The sequence below is a fragment of the Durio zibethinus genome, chromosome 16, assembly GCF_047325235.1.
Source record: "Durio zibethinus cultivar Kanyao isolate XHJ-2024 chromosome 16, ASM4732523v1, whole genome shotgun sequence".
Classification (NCBI taxonomy): Eukaryota; Viridiplantae; Streptophyta; class Magnoliopsida; order Malvales; family Malvaceae; genus Durio; species Durio zibethinus.
Genome location: NC_143177.1, coordinates 942,254 through 962,169, shown reverse-complemented (window position 1 = coordinate 962,169; position 19,916 = coordinate 942,254). Strand labels below are relative to the sequence as shown.

Here is a 19,916-nt window from a genome sequence, read left to right as displayed (position 1 = left end):
TTTGCATTCACATGATTTTGAAAGAGAAAAATACCTTGTTTTTCTCCTTCAAACCTATAGTTATCAATTGCTTCCTTTTGTCTCTCTCTCACCATAGTTGTCCACTGCCTGGCGCTTTGCTGTCTCAATGTTTCATCATAATGCTTATGGTTTTTTTTTTTTTTTTTGTTGAAAGAGAGACAAATTCAAATGAGAAAATCTAAGAATTTTTTTCATTTTACATGCTGTTATTAAAAAATTATTTTGTTAAATGTGTATACTATATGCTATAAATAATTCAAATTGGCCATTAAATCTTATCCCAATGTTAGGAAGAAAGTCATAAGATTTCCATGATTCTAATTGAAATTACATAAAATATGTTGGTTTATTAATTTGATTTTTATTCTTAAAGTTGTTGAAGTATTTTGGGGTTTGTAAGATATGATTTCTTTTTTTTTTTTTATAGAAATTGTAAGATATGGCCATTTAAGTTGCTTGGAAAAAAAAAAAAACATGTTCGATTTATAAAAAGAAAAACTCGATCAAAAGAATGTTGAAATTAAAATTTTGAGATAAAGAAGGTGATGTTCGCATAAACAAAGCCAGATACAAGGAAAAAAAGAGACCAGATAGTAAATTCAATGAAAAAAAGAGATCAAATAATAAGTTTCATAAAAAAAAAATTATACAATATAAAAATGTTAAAATTTTTTAAAGGTGCTAAATGCACCCTTTTTTTTTTTCAAAATTTTTAAAATGAAATTATTTAATTATCATTCTCACAATTTTCTAGAGTTTTATAATTTTTTAGAAATGAATTTTTGAAAAAATATATAATTTTTTCAAAATAAATTTTTGAAAAGTTATAAACTTTTCCGGAAATAAATTTTTAAAAAATTATATAACTTTTCAAAAATTCATTTTCAAAAGATGAGATAGTGAAAATTTTACTCTAAAATGTTTCTTAAATTTTTACTATCCCATATCTTGGAAATTGAATTTTAGAAAGTCAAATGAAATCTATTTTTGAAAATATTTATAATATTTCAAAATTTTATTTTTGAAAAGTTATATATCTTTTTTAAAATTTACAACTTTCAAGATTTTATTTTTTAAAATTTATGTTAAAAAAAGAGATAATTAAATAATTTTACTTAAAATTTTTTTTTTACAAAAATGCTAAAGTGTAAAGAAAAAAAATTTATGCTCCATTTAGCACCTTTTTTTTTTTTTTTTGTCATGACCATGTCTCTCCCCTTAGCGAAGCTCTTGAATGCCTGCAAGAAATATATTTATGTCAGAAAGTAGGGACAGTCTTATAATTTCCCCTAATTCCTGTGATTTTATTGAAAAATACTTGAATTGAACTGTAACCAGTGTTCTTTTCACTTATAATTAAAAATATATATATATATATATTGTTACGAATAATTCAAATCCAACAATCATGCCTTAGAAGATTATACCTATAACTGATTTTTTAGTTTTTATTTTTATTATTACTTTTCTTTAACAAATGAAAGAAGTAAAAGTCAAAAGATGATTAGTGGATTACCATAAAGTGATTGACGCTTAAATTACAAATAAGCCGGACACGGCAAGTGAAGTGGCATAATCGTAAATAAGTCCAAACCCCAGTGGCTTTCTCTTAATAGCAATCACTTATAATCCTAAAATCGACGGAAACCAATCCAAGACCCGAAAATGGGAAGCCTCAGATTCTCCTTCAGTTTCGTCGCGATTTGCGCGATCCTGGCCTTCCACGTGGCGGTTTCAGCTTCGTCTCCCACGTTCGATTTCGGTGGCAACCATTTCCTCCCGATTAAATCGGAGTGCCGCGGATCCATCGCCGAGTGCCTGATGCTGGGCGAGGAGCAATCTTCGGACTTCGATGCCGAGTTCGCCATGGGCTCCGAGATCAGCAGGCGCATTTTAGCGACGACTCGGTACATTAGCTATGGTGCGCTTAGCAGAAACACGGTGCCATGCTCGCGACGTGGTGCGTCGTATTATAACTGCCAACCGGGAGCTCAGGCAAATCCCTACTCACGCGGGTGCAGTAGAATTACGCGTTGTCGGAGTTAGATTTATTTATTTTCATGTCCTTTCTTAATTAATATTTGTTGCCTCCCTAATTTTAAAAATGTAATTTTTCTTTTTTTATTTCTTACATTTGATCTTTAATAATGAGTATTGCTGATGGGATGGATTGTTGCTTTTAATATTTTTCCAAATTTTTATTAAATGCGTATATAAAAGTGAGTGGTGAATAAAGATGAAGGTTATTGGATCAATTATGATTAAACCCTGTTTAATTTTATTTTTTATTGGATTTATTTTTTTTATTTTTTTTATTTTTGGGTCCGTGAAATTTTGGATTTGAGGTTATATAACAATTTGTTTTTTTAAAATAAGAAAATGAATTACAGATTCTGATATTTAAGCTTTGAATTTGTTAAATGTCATGATTTTATGAATTATTTTAACTAATCGAGGGTTATATACAATTTGTTTAAGAATGTCAATAAATAAAATATGAAACGGTTAAATAATTTTTATTTTTACTTTTAAATTTTTATATTTTATTTATTTTCTAATGAGTATTTAAAATTTATCTTAATTTTTATTTTCGTAAATATATATGCATAGATAACTTTTTTATCCATAATTTTAAAAAAATCAAAATGTATTTTCTAATTTTTTAAAAAGAATTTTATTTTGCATATTTATATAATTTTTTATAAATATATTAATATATATTTTAAATAAAATATATTAATTTTAATTAATTTAAAATAATAATTTATATTATTTAATAAAAAATATATTTATTATATACATATAAATATAAATATGAATACGAAACAAATATTATATTATCTGTATCCATCCTTATACCCAATAAAATATTTAAATCATATATACCTTCATTTTTATTCTCACAATATAATATTTATTTTCATCTATGTCCTCGTTAGAATAAAAATTCAAACTTCTCATTTGATACGAATAAAATTGACATATTTAAATTTACCTTTCAACATTGGACACAAGAGCTAAGGAATGCTTCAAAAAGGCTATCAGTATCCTATGAAAATAGCACTTAAGAGGAGGCATTAGTTAAATATATTAGGCATACTTGTCTGTTCCAAAAGTTGAGATTTACTACAGATTTAGCATATGAGAAAGGCTAGGGATCAAAAGAAACACGGAGTCCAGAAATACCATGTTGTAGTTGTAAATGCTGGATTCATTTAAGATATCACAGAACACCTTTAGGATTCTTTGGGTGACTTGGAATCATCCTTTGGCCCAGATGGAACCGAAGGAGAAGGAGAAGGAGAGTTCTCTGCACCCATCTCTGCTCTGAGATCATTGATGCTTTGCTCTAGCTCATCAATCCTGCTGCCCATCTCATCAAGTGCATTGAAGTTAAGGAAATCAAGAAACTGTTTAAAAATGGAATGCAGTGTTTTATTTGCTTCACTTTGGCAACCTTCACCAACAAAATAAAAACCCAATCTAGTAAAAAGGCTAAAACATTGGCAGTGAGCAAGCAAAGAAGCCTGCATTATTGCAAAGTCAAATCTTTAAGACCAACCAAAAGGACCCCAAAATCAACAAAAGAACACTTCTTTGATGCTATAGAAACCAATGAAGGAATTCCATCTCCTCAAGGTTCAGTTACTGAGTATATTGCAGTTACTAGATAATAAGAAAAGGATATTCTTTGTGATGATGGAGTCCGACATTGTTTGGAACCTTGATTGCTGCAAGATTTATAAATAGTGTAAGCTTAGCTACATCTGCTTAAAATTCATTGCGACTTAATTCCATTCAGAATCTCAAAGCAGTTGAAAATAAGAACTCACCATCTGTTGAAGTAGATTCTGGACCTGCAAAATGATATAATAAAATTCAGTAAAAGCTGGATGAAAATCAATTAAACCATAGAACCATAACATTGCAATATGTATAAAACTAAACATAACAAAATTCCCATGCTTTACTCTATTAACTAAAACCATAAGATGGTCCAATGCACCCCAGCCGATTTGAGTGAAATATTCAGAAAACCCCGAAACAGCATGGTTGGTATTGACTGCTCTAAATAACCATTAAGAGAAGGAAATAGTCTAAAGTTATTTGTGATATATAAAAGTGCCGAGGGACTTGTAAAGGAACTCACAAAAGTTGCCATATCAGTAGTGTCCTGTTTTGAATCTACAGAATCATTCCCATCCTGCAGGATAAAAGATAAAATGAAAATTTTGCAACATGCAACAATAAATGCTATCAAGAATATTTACATCTGGTACAATATCAAAGCAGACCACATGATAGTTGCCAAAGGAAGCAAATTTTTCTTTGATGAATGTAAAGTTCAACCCCATACGTAAGGGCTAATGAATATGAACTTAATTAGACCCAAAAGTTCATTCATTCTACTCTAACTTCAATTAAATGTCACTGCAACACAAAAACAATTAAAACCATAGCTACATTTAACAATTTTTGTTTTCAGCAATAGATTATTACATTCTAACTCCATTAACAAGCTGAAGATAAGAAGCAAATTGCCAAAACTGGTCAATTTCCACATACTTCAACTTTTGAATCTAATATTCAAATTTGCTTTCCAAGAATTTCTTGGCAACCAAACAGAACTTCAGCAATTATAACCATAGCTACATAGCACAGTTCTTGTTTTCAGCAATAGATCATAACATTTCTCACTCCATTAAATAGCCAAATCTTAGAAACTTATCATCATAGGGGTGATAATGGCTCTAATCGAATCGGATTCAGATCAGTTTTTTTAAATAATGCATAGTGTTATGAATTTTTTAAATTCGATCTGAATTTGAATTGAACTTACCTCGAAACCAATCTAAACTGAATTTTACTGGAACTTACCTTGAAACCAATCTAAACTGAATTTTACCGGTTCAGATCAGTTCCGTTCATTGGTTTTTAAATTTTTTTTTTGTTTTTATACATTATTTTAATATAATTTTTAATATATTCATATATATAATAATTATTTTTTTAATAAAAATTTAAAATATGTACAAAAACTAATAATATGTACATATAAAATTTTAAAATATGTACAAAATTTTAAAAATTTGAATAGACTCTGTATTTCTTTTTTATACCCCGAAATGAAATTCCATCTGAATTTAATATATTCATTTAGTATCCATCTAAATAAGAAAAAAAAAACCGATTTGAAACGGTTTCAAATTGGTTCAGTTTTTTCAGTTTTTTTCTCACCCTATCATCAATAGACTCAAAACTGGTTGATTCCAATATAATTAAAGTTTTGAATCTAATACTTACATTAACTTTCCAAGCATTTCTCAGCAACCCAACAGTACCTCAGCACATTTAAAATTACAATTTAGAAGAAAAAAGAGGAAAAAAAAATCCTCCTAATATGGCTACCTCATACAACAGAACAGATCAGATTGACTAAAAGAAAATCCAAAACCCTAATCAAATACTCTTCCATGAATGTTTAGAAAACAATGAAACGAAACAGATTTCACAGAATAATAGTTTAATTATGAAAGAGGAAATTTACCATTCTCGAATTTCTTTTTCCAAATGGGAAACGGTAGGAGATTTTTCGCTGGTTGGCAAAGGAGATGAAGAGAAATGGCTAAGTTTGGGAGAGTGAGTGAAAGCGTGAGAGAGAAGATCACAATTAGAGTTATGAAATATGAAATTACCTTTTTCTCCCAACTTTGGTGAGGATACAACGTATGAGATACGACAGTCCAATGGCATTTTTGGTAAAACAAAATAAATCAAATGCGTAAATAGTTAATAATCTTGATTTTTTTTTTTTTTTTATTTCAAGAGGGCAAACCCGCAAACTTAAAAGCGTTTTTGGCCATTAGGTCGCTGAAGATAATAATCTTGGTATTTAATTTTTAAATATGTTGAAGAAATTAGATTAATATTTTAAATTTGAGATATATATTAATTCAATGATATTAAAATCGACTTCAATAATAAATATTTCGAATTTAAACTTTAATTATAACACAAAAAATAAAAAATAAGACTTCAAAAAAATACAAATTAGTTTTTTATTTTACAAGAATGATTTTGATCCAACTATTTTAAGATTAGCATTTCCAAATCTAACTTATTAATCAATTAATTTTTAAATAAATCTTTATCTAATTATAATATAAATTAAAAATCACAATTGGATTTTTAGGTTATATACATTTTCTAAAGGTTTTTCTTATCAAAGTGTATCAAAGTCTACTTTTCTTTCTTTTTTTCTTTTTTGATGAACAAGATTAAAGATAAGTAAATTGTTTAATCACTTACTAATTTAAGTTAAAATGTATGTATTCACTAGATAATATATTTGCAATTAATACCTGTGAGAAATTAAAATGATTCATCTTCAAAAACTTTAATCATTGAGATTAAAAATTAATTTGGTAACGTTGTTGGAGTGTGATCTTAATACTAAAAACTTTAATCATTGAGATTAAAAATTAATTTGGTAACATTGTTGGAGTGTGATCTTAATACTAAATTTATATCAATCTACTGTCACTTTGACACTTTAATACGGTAAGAAAGATTCTGATATTAAATGAATTTTAAATTAATATTAACCATAAAATCAATTGACTTTTTTTTTTGTTGCAAATCTAGAGTTTTAATTTAATATATGTGGAAGTTATAGGAAACAAAGTATAAAATGTCAAAAAAAAGAAAAAAAAGAACATGAAGCCAAAATTTCTTTTTATAGGAATTTCATTTCATTTGGGACAAATTAATTTGAGAAAGAATAGGACAAAACATGACTGGTCAAATAGATTTATTCCAAAGATGCATTTTAAACTCATTGGAAATTAATTAGAATCATCAATTTCATTTATGGAAACCCAAGATTTGCTCCACAACTCTCATCTCCACCCTATATTTTCCTTTAATAAAAATGCAATTACAATGCTCTATTTCTATTTACAATGGCCTCTCAAATTTTTCACAACAACCCCCAAACACAATATGATCGTCAAGCAAGCCGAGTCACCCCTGCCAGGGTCAGGCCAGAAGACAAGAAGACTCGGGCCAAGAAAGCTCTTTGGTCACTAACCATAGCCATTGTAATCCCTCTTTCCTTGACCCTATTCATAATTTTCAAGTTTGGTTCGGGCAAAAGATATCGAGCCATAATGAACAAACCCTTTTGGTTTCCTCCATTATGGCTTATTCATCTTGCATCAATTGGGTCAAGTTTTAGCATGAGCCTAGCTGCATGGCTCATTTGGGTTGATCGTGGGTTCCATCTAAATTTCAATGCTTTACCTCTGTATATTTCTCAAATTTCACTAAGCATTGTTTGGGATCCTCTCGAACTTGTCATGGGTGCGGTTTGGCTTGGCTTTATATTTTGTTTATTACATCTCGGGATTCTTTTTGCTTGTTATTTGAGCTTTAGAAAAGTTAATCCTTTTGCAAGAGATCTTGTTAAACCTTGTTTGGTTTGGTTCACATTCCTTACAATTGTTAGTTATAAACTCATAGCCCTTTAAATTTGGTCTTTGTATGTATATTAATGTTTTTTTTTTTTTTCTAAATGATTTTGTAACTTGTAAATGTGAGAAGAGTAACAATTTAGAGAAATGTTAATTAGTGTGATATATAAGAGATAGGGATGCATTTTTTAAAGAGATTATAATGTTTGTGGACATACCAACCTTGTTATTTGAGGATCACCATTTGCAAAATTGCTCCAATAAAGTTTCATCTACCAATTTATCTGTAAAGGCTCCAATTGGAAGTGTATCGAAAGTATTCCCATCGTGTTGAAATTTACGTTTTATGATTAAATTCTTTTGACATGGTGAGAGGGCTCCCAATACTCTCAAATGGAACCTAACTCGAGGGCTGTTAAGAAATATAGTAGTGATTCATTATTGGTTCTATGTATTAGTTGTACAAATGCAAATGCTTTTAGTTTTGATGTCATTAGCAGATAAATGATCTGAAAGAGAAATTTACTGTCGTCAAAACACGAAAAGCTGATCAATCTATGATGATGATGATGATACAAGTAGGTGAGATACATGTCTTTAGCCCCAATTTTCTCTTAACATCCTCAAAATTTTTGTTTGACATCATTTTCGTTGATAAAATTAATAAATTAATTTTTTGACGCGTGGTTTAATTTTGATTTTTTCATTTTTTGACTCACAATTTAATACCGATCTCATCACCTACCGATTCGCGGTTTAATCTTGGTAGTCATTATCTTTTTGACTCACGATAACAAAATGAAAAAAAATTTTGAGAAAAAAACTCTCAAGTTAGCTTTGAACAAAATTGGCGTCTTTATTTTTATCGTATTCCTGATTCTCAGTAATGTGCAAAGAATGGTAGTAGTAGACATCAAATTTGTTCGAACTTTAGTTGAGTCTTGATTTAAAATTCATCGAGTGTATTAGATTTTTAGACCCATGCCTGATTTTATTCAACTGGGCTATAGGCCCAATTTCAATTCAACTAGACTTTAGGCCCAATTAGATTCAATCAAGTCCGAAACCTCATTTCCTTCTTTAAGCCCAAGGCTTGATTATCTTTTATTTATTTCTTTTTTATATTAATTTATTAATTAAATAATGATAATTAAAAATTTAAAAAAAAAAAAGAAAGAAAAAAATAGAAAACAAAAAACAGGGGGGCTGATGTACGGCATCGCCATCGCCCCTGTTTAGGCCTTGTCTAGTCCTATCACCAACCACCCGACCAACCAACCTACAACCTACCCCTGCAGCCACCTTACAGCCACCCCCTACTCACCATCCCGGACACCCAACCTCCTATAAAGTATCCAACTTCCACACCCAAAAATCTCTCTCGGACACATCTTTTGATACACAGACATTCTGTCCTCCACCTACTAGAAACCTAAAGATCCCCATGCTCAAGAAACCCTAAAACCAAGCTCCAATTTCCTGAAACCTAAGCTCTCCCCCACCCATATCTATTAGAAAACTAAAACCCCGAAACAAATCCACAAAAAAAAAAATACAGTCCTTTCCATAGGGGGAACCTCAGTGCCAAAGCACCCTGCAAACAAACAAAAATCAACCATCAATTTCATTTTAATAATAAAAAAAAAGGATACTAAAACTTTAAACCTCGATCTACGACAATCAGGGTTATTTTCAATAAAAAGAAGGCCGAATCTAGAAAGATTATGTTAAGGGGAACATTTTGGAGACTTTTGGTATTTTTCAACCACCGGTAGTGACCACCGACTGCGACTGACATGGCGGCATGGCATCAGACACGGACAAGCCAAAGAGATTTTTTTTTTTAGGCTGAGGACCTTTTTTTTTTTAGAAGAGGAGAATAAATGAGCTAAAAAAAAGATAGCCTTTTATACATAAAACAAAGAAGCAAAACGACGTCGTTCTGAGCAGAGAAGATCCGCGCGTTAACCCGGATCCGACTCGAAACCCACGTAAATTGACCCGACATCCCAGTGCCTTTCAGCTCCTAGCCCTGACCAGTCCAACTGAATCGGTCTGAACCACCTCTTTCTTGAATCGCCCAACCAAATCGGACTGTTGATCAATCCGATTCAGGTATTTTATTTTATTTTTTATATATTATATATGTTATTTTTAACTTTATTATTATTGTTATTTATGCATGTTTTTAAATCTTTAAAAATTATTAGAATAAATATTTCTTGTTTTATAATAATAATAATAATAATAATAATAATGATTAAATAACAACAATAATATTATTATTATTTTTAAAACTTTTAATTCATTTTATTTTTTTAATAACCCAAATGTTAAATAAAATATATATATATAAGATAATGATAAGATGAACTAGTAACAAGGAAATCTTTCCTGTCTAGATGTTGGAGGGATTGTAATCGCGTTTTAAATAACGATAATTCCGCCTAAATATTGGAGAATTATTATTATAAAAAAAACAAACACTAAATAAATTAGTAATATTATTAATAATAGATTTTCATAAAAAAAAATTTAAATAGTTTTTCAAAAAATCATAAAAATCGAATTTACTTCGAAAGTCTGCTTAGATGTTAAAGATTTTTAAAGATGTTTGCATTTTTTAAATTCAAAAATCAAAACCTCAAAATTGGAACTCTTAACCCTCAAAACCTTAAAACTAAACCCTAAAACCTTTAAACCCCGAAATTGAAACCCTAAACCTTCAAAACCTTAAAACTAAAACCTTAAACCTCAAACCCCAAAAATGAAACCCTAAACCTCAAACCCCAAACCCTAAAATCCTAAATTCCTAAACCTTAAATTCAACACAACTTTGCATCATCATCAAAAAGTCACCAAATTTTAAAAATTTAGCCTAAATCTATTCCGAAACTCTAAGGATGCATGTGAAAATATTAAATGGAGTAATTTGTTCTCGAATGCTTCCTAGATGATGGGGTATTTAAAAAATTTTATTCCATTAAGTTTTTCAAGCGGGTCTTTAATTCGCTTTAACAATTGGGTTAACAACTAATTAATAATAAAAGTATACTAATAAAAATGAGATATTAAATATAAATAGTCGCACCTAAGCTCTACCTAGATATTGAAAAGTCAGGATGGTCTCATTATATTTAAGAGTCCAACTTTAAAATTGCATTTCATCTTACATAACATTAATTGGCATACATACGTTAGCATATTATCATTGGCAATCATTTGCATTCTTCTGTCTTTAATTTTTATTTATTACTTGATGATAAAATGTTTTATAATAAAAAGGGATAATACATTTTTTTTAAAATTTGTGATATTATAAAATAAAACAAAAATAACATTTCGAAGGAAATAATTCTTGGTACTCTACCAAAATGCTGGAGAGTCACCCCCAATTATCTTTCATAAAGAGTGTTATTTCATTTTAAGAATTGTTGTGTTAAATCTTAGGCGAAATGAGTTATTTTAAATTCTACCTAGATGTTGGAGAATTTTAAGATAATTTTTTAACTTAAAGATTTTCTCAATTTCCCTAAATAAAGAATTTTTTAGCAAAATTTTATTTTTTAAAAACTAAAAGGATTATTATTAAATTTCAAATTAAAACTAGTTCATCCAATACTGAAAATAACGCATAATTAATTGGTACCAATTTATGGGCGTTGTAGAGGTGTTAATCCTTCCTCATACGTAACCAATTTCCGAACCTAACCTGATTTTCGTAGATCAAAATTATTCTTTTGATAAACTTTAAACATGCTTTTATAGTTTTATTAAAAAGATAAACTTTTTGATGGCCAATCACACCCTTAAAAAAAGGATTGGTGTCGACTCATCATTTTTCTCGATTTTAAAATCTTTTACATCTGGCGGTCCCAAATCCATTATGATAATTCTTAACCTTTTCATCTGTTTTGACCATGCATATGTGCTATATTACTTTTCCTGTGGTTTTAGATTGATGCTCAATTACATTTCTTCTCCTTCTTAAGCTGGTGCAAAGCATGCTTATGCTATTGAAGCTTCTGAAATGGCAGCATATGCTTGCAAACTTATTGCTGGGAACCCCACATTAGGTCAACGGATTATTGTATGTGCTTGTCTTGTCATGTTATTGGTATTGTCTCTAATATCTAGATTGACCTGGTTTCTAATTTGTTTGGTTACAAATGGCATACAATATATAGGCAATCAAAGGAAAGTTGAAGAAGTTGAGTTGCCCGAGGAGGTAGATATTCTGATCTCTGAACCAATGGGTATGTTGGTGTGTGAGGCTTTGCTTTTGTCATTATGTGTGATGATGAAAATCATATGATACTGATGCTTCTATCCATGCTTTATTCTCATGGAGATGAAGTTATTTCAGTCAGAATATGAAAAATAAAAATGCTTTGAATATGTGATGAATTATTTTGTGGATGTTTAAATTTTGCTGCTTACTTGTCATTGAAGCAATATTTTTTAATTGATTTTTGTGTCACTTGCAGGCACCTTATTAGTTAATGAGAGAATGTTGGAGTCCTACATAATTATTGGGAATATTGACTCAAATCCAATAAAAGATTTGTTTGAGATTTGTTAGAGATTTTTCAGATATTACTTGATGGACAAGAAGACTTGCAAAAGAAGAATTCCAAGAGAAAGAGGATTCTTAATAAGTAAGTTTGACTTGTAAGAGAAGAATTCTAAAAGGAAAGGGATTCTTAATAAGCAAGTTTGACTTACAAGAGAAGAATTTTAAGAGGAGAGAGATTCTTAATGGGCAAGTTTGTATGATTATAAATAGGTGAAGTCTCACAGGGTTAGATATGAGAAAAAGATGTAAGAGAGTTGTAGAGTTTTGTGGGATGACATCTCATAGGAGTATTGGGGCTCTACGTCTTATGGGTGTGTATGTTTGTTTGTGAGTGGATTAGAGGAGATTGAGAGGGTCCACATAGGTATGGTGTATGGGAGCATAGGGGTATGTGTTTGGTTATGTTGAAATGGTGCACAAGGGTTTGGGTTTGTGTTTGTTTGGGTTGAGAATACTTCATAGGACTAGAGGAGATTGAGAGTGTCTTATGAGTATTGATTGTTGACTGAGGTTGATGATTTGATGTAAGTTTGTAATTCTCTACAACTAGTGGATCTTTTTTCTCATCCGTGGATATAGGTCAATTGGACTGAACCACGTTAAATTGTTGTCTCTTATGTGTTTGATTTATTGTTTGATTTCGCTTCCGCTGGTGTGATTGGATTGGAGGCTTTTAGCCTAACAAATGGTATCAGAGCTGTGGTGTTCCCTGACAATAATTGCAAGAGATCGGTTTCTTATGCCTAATGGGAAAATGTTTCCTTCAATTGGAAGGTAAAAGTTACTATACTGAATCTGTTTGATTCTCATGTGGTAGATAAATGATTTTTGATTTGCAGATAATATTTTCCCAATGCTTTCAGGACTTTCACTTTAAATGAAGACATGCATTTTAATTCCTTGGTCTGTTGGTCTTACTTTACCAGTTCTTTTTAACGAATTATCATGCTTAACCGGTTAAATTATAAGCAATTTTATGATTGTTGTCATGCCTTCTTCTGGTGGTACCTCTTGGTTACTAATTTAATTGTTTTACTTCATATAGTTTTTCCCCTTTTATCTTAGAGATGTCTTGTGTTCCTGTTGTTAATTTCATTGATTTGTGCTTGATCATCAAGCTGTAAAATGCTTAAGGTCTTTTTCCTTGAGTTAGTCTAATGCTGTCTTAATCTTGTAGGATACATATGGCACCTTTCAGCGATGAATATTTATTTGTTGAAATTGCAAATAAGGTATGTATTTGACATTTTTTTACTGGAGTAATATATGCATCGTTATACATGCCTGTGTAAATTTATACGTCTTTGGAGAAAGTTGATTTAAGACATCTCACGACTTGTTGGCGTGAATCTTTTTCCTCCCGTCTCATTAAGAGAATTACTTACAAAGTAGTTGGCTGTATAAATTGTTTTATACTGTTGCTATTCTTCCAGTGAATGATTCATGTCAGACATTTCCAGAGCATTGTTTTCTCTTTTTTTTTTGTACCCGGCAATATTTTTCTCTTTAAAAACCTTATTATAGATTTCACAAGTTTTCTAAGGGGAGTTTTATAATATTTACAAAAGTAAGTGAAAGATGCTTAGTTTTCAGACTTTGCTTTATCAGAAGACCATTCTTTGTTAGCAGTTTTATCGAACTGTATGGTTTGCTACCAGAGACTCTCTTGAAACATTTTATATATGTATGCATGGTAATGCTGTCAAACACAATGTTTTCTTTTCATTGTGTGTTTCATAAATTATACTGCTCAGACAGTGTCCCGCTCTGCATTCCTTGATTTGCTATAAATTTTCTCATACTGTTCCATTTAATTTTGCATTGTCTCTATCTTTTCCTCCCTAACCCAGAAAAACTTGCAGGCCCTTTTTTGGCAGCAACAAAACTATTATGATGTAGATCTCACACCGTTATACGGGTCCACATTCCAAGGTTACTTCTCTCAGGTTTGTTTTGTACACCATCACATGCTTCTCTAGAGAGAAAATGTGGCACTTCTATAGAATCATCACTAAATTTCAAGGTTTACATTGGTTTTCTCAATACTTGCCTGTTAAATTTCTTTGGCAACTGCCATACTGGTCTTCCTTCATGTGTTTATGGTTACTCCATTGATGTTGCATGCTGTTTCAACTAAATTTCAATGGAATGCCTTTTTATTTTATACAGCCTGTTGTGGATGCTTTTGATCCAAGATTATTGGTGTCTCCTCCAATGTGCCATGTAATTGACTTCAATGAAATAAAGGTATCAGTCCACTGACTCACGCCTTTGATTAACTATTTAGTCTCTTATAGTAAATTTCATGTCATATTCCTTGAATCAAAGTTCTGTATCTTGTATTTGCATTTGTACTTTTGGACCTGAATATGAATTTCCAAGACAATAAACTTATTTTTCCTGCTTGCATCATATTCTGTAGCATCCATTATGATCTATATTTTGATCCTTGGTTGCTTTGTAGAACTCTGTTCATGGGAAAGCTTGTTTTAGTTGCTGGCTTGTTGCAGGCTTGTAGGTTGATTTTAATGTCCATGGGACATGAAGACCATTTTTCTGCATGGTGCAATATTTTTCACCTAACCATAGCTGTTTGATTTAAAGTTCCTTTCTCTGAATATAGTCGACAACTTTTGATGGTTATTAGTAAAATGTGTAGTCAAGAGGCTGTTCATTCTTTTTGCAGGAAGAGGACTTGTATGAAATAGATATTCCATTGAAATTCATAGCATCTGTGGGGACTAGAGTGCATGGGATGGCTTGTTGGTTTGATGTCCTGTTTAATGGGAGATAATATTTTCAAATTTCGCATTTTCATCAGATTTGTGGTTTCATCCAATCCAACTGCTGTTGAACTGCTTTATCAACAGTATTGTGCAAAGATGGCTTACCTCCGCCCCTGGTGCACCTACAACCCTTTGGTACCAGATACGATGTGTCGTTTCTCAGCCAATTTATGTTATGGCTGGGCAAGAAATAACTGGCCGACTTCACGTGATCGCCCATAATGCTCAAAGTTATCAGCATATTATCCTGTCAGCTCGAATCTGATTTATTAGTCATCTAAGATAAATGGTTTTTAGCTAATTTCAGGAGTGCATTACATGCATCTCTGAATTATCAGGAGCATGAATAGAAATCTCATTGCTATTCATAAGCCGTATTCAATGGTTTGCTTTTTAACCGGATAAACAGATCCACATTGATGATTTATAGAGGAAATCGAGTTGCTGCAGCAACCATCAGAAAATTCAGGGGCTCAGCTCCAATAAGTAGCAGATTAAAAATATTTGAATTTCAGAGACAAGGATTTAACGGTAATGTCTTTGTAACATAAATATTGCTTTTACCCTGGTAACTGCTAGGGTTTCGCCATTAGTCATCATTGTTTACTTTTAACACCTCTAGTCATTTGTGTCACTATTATTGTTTGAATGGCTGTGCGGGATCTTGTACCATTTTTATAATGATTTAACCAGTTTAATAATCAAATCTTGTCCTAGTGCAAAATAAGTAGTAATTTACACATTGAATAAGGTTGCTCAAAACCATAAAAAAAGTAGGTTCTGTTTCGTTGAAGTTTCAGTTCAGAATACCTACTAGGTTGCTAAAATATATTAAGGTAGCCGAACTAAAAATTTAGAGCCATTAAGGGCTGTAGTGGGCCCCTAATAATGAAAATGCTAGTATGCAGAACTTTTAAATCAGAGCCAGGATAGATCATCCGCAAGATGGAGGCAGCAATTGGAAGAAAAGAAGCAGAACTAAGATTTGGCTGGCCGTTAGACCAATGCGATAGGAAAGTGCCTGGTTTTGAGTTTAAGCTGATCGTAAAAAACGGTGTTTGGTTCATATTGAAATTTCTGAATTTTGTTTCGCCCCTGAAGATGTAAGCAAGGTGTTTTCCAACAGTGTGGATATCGAATCCTGCCATTATAGATCCTTTCTCTCCATGTTTTGCAGAGACTAAGGAATACAAATGGATATTGAACTCTCTTTTATCCTTTGTGATTTGAACAGCAAATACCCGAGGAAGAAAACCAGCTATAGCACACCATCATACCCAAACTCATGATCCCAAGCCTGTGCGATCAAAGCCCGCCACATGAGAAGCTGAGTTGCAGAATCCAAAAACCGGTAACGGTAAGTAGGGTTATCCCCACCAAACGAAGGAGGGAGGAGCATGTTAAGCAAAGGGACTGGTACAGTTTGAGAAGCATGATTAGCATCATTGCCCATAATAGAATTCTTTTCCTCTATCTCATAACCATCGCCATGTTTTAACTCTTTTAACAAAAGCTTCCAAGGGGTGGGGATGGCGGACAGCTCTGTTGTTTGATGAGCTTGTTCATCTTCAAAATGGGGCCTCGAGAGTAGCTGCTGTTGTGCAGCTTGTCTGACATCAAACAAGAATGTCAGCATTTTCATCTGAAAGCATAAATAGCTGATACTTTTTCCTCTGCTTCAGGTTTACAAAGCAGCATCTTTTCTCTTCTTGCCCGTTTGAGTTGCCCGGGCAATGGGCAATGGGCAATGGGCAATGATATTGAAAGAAACTAAAACCTGAGATCCATTGTCCCTTGCACTTCTAGTTGTCATCGATTGTAATTCTTGTTTGACTATCTTTTTTCTTCTTATATGGTTAACAAAGGAATAAAGCTTTTCCACTACAAACAATAAGCAGCTAAGTTGAAAACAACAATTATTTCATGCATCAATCTCCATCTTTACTATCTTTCATGGAAGGCATATATAGCCAAAAAAGAAATTGCATTTATGAATAACAAAGGTAGCACCAGCATATCTCATAGAAGGCAAGATCATTAATACCAGTCTGTCCAGATTGTAAGACAGATCCTGATTTCAGCCACTATTCTTCTTGAACTTTAAAAGGCACGCATAGTAAAATTAAGCAAAGACGTGGAAAAGATAGTTGATCACTTTACTGAACAATTAACGGATAAAAAAAATTAAACCAATATTGTCAATGCTAGACAAAAGAAGATTAGAGAGATAAACTTGACCTTCAAAAATGACAGGCAAATTCTCATTGGCTCAGTTTTAGCATCTACATCATACTATCTATTCTGAAAGCCCTAGCTTCTCCTTATATAGTTTCAATAAGTAAGGATCCTCATAAGGGGTCACAAACCTTTGGAGGAACTTCTTTTCGGTACACCCTATAGAATGAACACTGAATTTCTCAATCAAACCTTTGGATAATAAAGCCTGAAGAACCGAATACCGAGGGATAATTCTCCTCTCCAAGCTATATGAAAGAAGAACCGGACAGTTTGCAATATATGAAGATTTACAGCCCATTGTGTTGACGTAAAAGTTCATTGTTGATGCGACCTTGTGCTCAGAAAAAATCATGCACCTTGGATACTTCTCAAAAGCAGAAAAAATATCTTCATCAGACCAACCCCATTTTTTAAAAGCATTGGATTTCCTTTCCCATGTTGATTTGCTATTTTGCATCAAAGCTTGAAGAGCTACAAGAAAAAGTTGCTTTGAGGGCGTAAAACCCAATTTCTTTACTTCTTCTGTAGTTCTTCTAAACTTATCATGATTGTGAGCAAAGATTGATGGGTGGACAATAAGTTCAGCCAAAAGAATTGATTCAGGCACCCCAATTTCTCGCAGAATTGCAAGATTACAAGCAAAAACAGACTGTAAATTACGTGTAAGAATGCCTGACCAATGCTTGTAGGCTAGAAAAACCTTATCATCAGCACAGTGAGTTAAATCCTTGATGAAATTGAAATTGGGGATGATGCGTTTATCTAAATCATTTGCCAACACAAGGGGGTTAGAAGACAGGATTCTTGCAAGGTCAGAGCTTGAAATCCCTTTGGAGTAAAAGAACTGAAATTTAGGCAAAAGGGTTTTGTCAGGATTGCTCAAAAGCAATTTGGGTCTTCTTTGAATGAGGTTTCTGATTTGGGTTTGTGAAAAGCCATGGTTCTTGAAGAAGCTAATGACAGAGTCAGGCTTTTGGGGGGTTTCAAAGTGGACTCTTTTGGAAACTGATAAAGCAGATTCTGGAGAGAACCCATAAGAGTTTATGAGATAAGAAGCTGTAAAAGATTGTTCATTGCTAGCAATCCTTGAAACATATCTAGCAGCTAATGGAATCATTGGATGGTTTTGAAGAAAGATGAGACATTGGGAAGTAGGTGAAATCCTGGAAATTCCACCTCTAATGTAGATTTGTGTTTTGCAGAAAGAGCAAAACATGGATCCGATCATCCAAGACTGAAACTTAACTTTAAAATCAGCAAATTCAGCAAAAGTAGTGGGAAAACGACACACCTTTGAATTTAACTCATTGTCGCCCTCCTACAGTTTCTGCTTCTGCGAGGGTTCTGTTTGACGAGCCAGGGGGCGAGGAGGGGTGGCTTTTCCCTTTTCCAAATGTAAAGTTTTACCCTAGATTTCTATTTCTTTCTTTTTGGGCAAAAACTTTTTATTGCTTTCTATTTGCCCCCCTTAATTTTCTCAAATTTCTGAATTAATATTTAACTTTTCACACTCTTTTAATTAATGCAGTTCAATTTTTTTTTTTCAATTCTAATTATCTTATTTTCACATGATTCCTTTTTACATTATCACTAGCGTCAGTCCCCACTTTTGTCGGGGTTAAATATTTTTTATTTTAAAATATAATTTTTTTATTTTTTATTAATGTAAATTATAATTATCTATTTCAATTATTTAATTTTAATTATTTTTAATAAAATATCAAATATCAAATTTTAGAAATTATAGTAAAGATGTTTTAGTAATTTTATATTATATTAAATTTTAATATATAATTTAATAAGATATTATAATAATTTTAAAATAAAATATTATATGTCAACTTCTTAAAAGGCACACATAAGTGCATTTACATAATTATAGTATAATATACATTATAATAATTTAAATCCATTATGATAAGAAAGAAATTTTTGTATGCTACGAAAAGTATTATAGTGATTTTGGTCAAATATAATAATAAGAAAGTATTTTATAATTATAGTAGGAGAATATTATAATAATTTTGAGTAATTATAAAAAAAATATTTTCATAATTATGGTAGAAAAGCATTATAGTAAATTTGGGCATGTGTTAAAATCATAACAAATAAATAAAAGGATATTATAGTAATTTTCATAGGAATTGTTTTAATATATGTTATTTAATATTTTATTAGTAATTTAATAAGGGTATTATAGTAAATTTAAAATAAATTTCCACAAATCAAACTTTTATGAAACAAAGTTAAGGGTATTTTAGTATTTTAATATGTGAGTAATTTTATATTATGTTAAAATTTTATATGTAATTTAATAAGAGTATTACAGTAAATTTTAAATAAAATGTCACATTTCAAATTTTTATAAAGTAATGACGATGATATTTTAATAATTTAATGTGATTAATTTCATATTATGTTAAAATTTAATATATAATTTAATAGAAGTATTAGGGTAATTTTGAAACAAAATGTCACGTGACAACTTCTTATAAAGTACTCATAAAAGTATTTTCATAATTATGATATAAAAGGTATTGCAGTAATTTTTAGCCAATTATGATAGGGGTATTTTTGTAATTTTGATAAAAAAGTATTGTAATAATTTTAGCCAATTTTATTATTAGGGATATTACTATAATTATAGTAAGATGATATTATTATAATTTTAACTAATTATAAGAAGATAAATATTTTTGTAATTATCGTAAAAAGATATTTTAGTAAATTTGGATACATGTATCATATCAAATAAATAAAGGTAATTATAATCATTATCAAGATGATTATTTTAATATATATTATTGATTTTGAAACAAAATA

General features: G+C 31.0%; 3 protein-coding genes and 1 pseudogene across 4 annotated transcripts; 2 read left to right on the top strand and 2 right to left on the bottom strand.

Annotated features, from left to right (window-relative positions):
- Positions 1–1,613: 1,613 nt before the first annotated feature.
- Positions 1,614–2,276, top strand: LOC111298574 (protein RALF-like 33 pseudogene; annotated as a pseudogene). Its single transcript, XR_016328526.1, has one exon. The product of XR_016328526.1 is annotated as a protein RALF-like 33 pseudogene (transcript).
- Positions 2,277–3,068: 792 nt separating this feature from the next.
- On the bottom strand, positions 3,069–5,714 carry LOC111298575 (heat shock factor-binding protein-like). The gene is made up of 5 exons (XM_022893301.2): positions 5,570–5,714; positions 4,172–4,225; positions 3,855–3,878; positions 3,710–3,752; positions 3,069–3,403 (listed from the first exon to the last, which is right to left on the bottom strand). Exons 1-5 carry the CDS (start codon positions 5,570–5,572, stop codon positions 3,258–3,260), a joined length of 270 nt encoding a protein of 89 aa, XP_022749036.1. The 5' UTR covers positions 5,573–5,714; the 3' UTR covers positions 3,069–3,257.
- A 1,269-nt stretch (positions 5,715–6,983) lies between these two features.
- On the top strand, positions 6,984–15,003 carry LOC111298294 (putative histone-arginine methyltransferase CARM1). Its single transcript, XM_089745700.1, has 9 exons — positions 6,984–7,383; positions 11,486–11,587; positions 11,681–11,749; positions 11,981–12,018; positions 12,785–12,843; positions 13,247–13,301; positions 13,932–14,015; positions 14,239–14,316; positions 14,756–15,003. Exons 1-9 carry the CDS (start codon positions 6,984–6,986, stop codon positions 14,861–14,863), a joined length of 993 nt encoding a protein of 330 aa, XP_089601826.1. The 3' UTR covers positions 14,864–15,003.
- A 566-nt stretch (positions 15,004–15,569) lies between these two features.
- On the bottom strand, positions 15,570–18,548 carry LOC111292854 (uncharacterized). The gene is made up of 2 exons (XM_022885457.2): positions 17,222–18,548; positions 15,570–16,465 (listed from the first exon to the last, which is right to left on the bottom strand). The coding sequence occupies exons 1-2, from the start codon at positions 18,319–18,321 to the stop codon at positions 16,114–16,116; spliced, it is 1,452 nt and encodes a 483-aa protein (XP_022741192.2). The 5' UTR covers positions 18,322–18,548; the 3' UTR covers positions 15,570–16,113.
- Positions 18,549–19,916: the final 1,368 nt, after the last annotated feature.

Bases quoted from the DNA above. Each gene is read 5' to 3' on its own strand.
- LOC111298575 (XM_022893301.2), bottom strand. The intron at 3,879-4,171 runs GTGAGTTCCTTT...ATCATTTTGCAG, and splicing joins CTACTGATATGGCAACTTTT to GTCCAGAATCTACTTCAACA. The intron at 3,404-3,709 runs ATATCCTTTTCT...ACTTCAATGCAC, and splicing joins GGACTCCATCATCACAAAGA to TTGATGAGATGGGCAGCAGG.
- LOC111292854 (XM_022885457.2), bottom strand. From the start codon at position 18,321: ATGATCGGATCCATGTTTTGCTCTTTCTGCAAAACACAAATCTACATT. The intron at 16,466-17,221 runs GTTTGTGACCCC...GTTTGATGTCAG, and splicing joins GAAAAGAAGTTCCTCCAAAG to ACAAGCTGCACAACAGCAGC.
- LOC111298294 (XM_089745700.1), top strand. From the start codon at position 6,984: ATGGCCTCTCAAATTTTTCACAACAACCCCCAAACACAATATGATCGT. The intron at 7,384-11,485 runs GTGCGGTTTGGC...CTCCTTCTTAAG, and splicing joins TCCTCTCGAACTTGTCATGG to CTGGTGCAAAGCATGCTTAT. The intron at 13,302-13,931 runs GTATGTATTTGA...AAAAACTTGCAG, and splicing joins TTGTTGAAATTGCAAATAAG to GCCCTTTTTTGGCAGCAACA.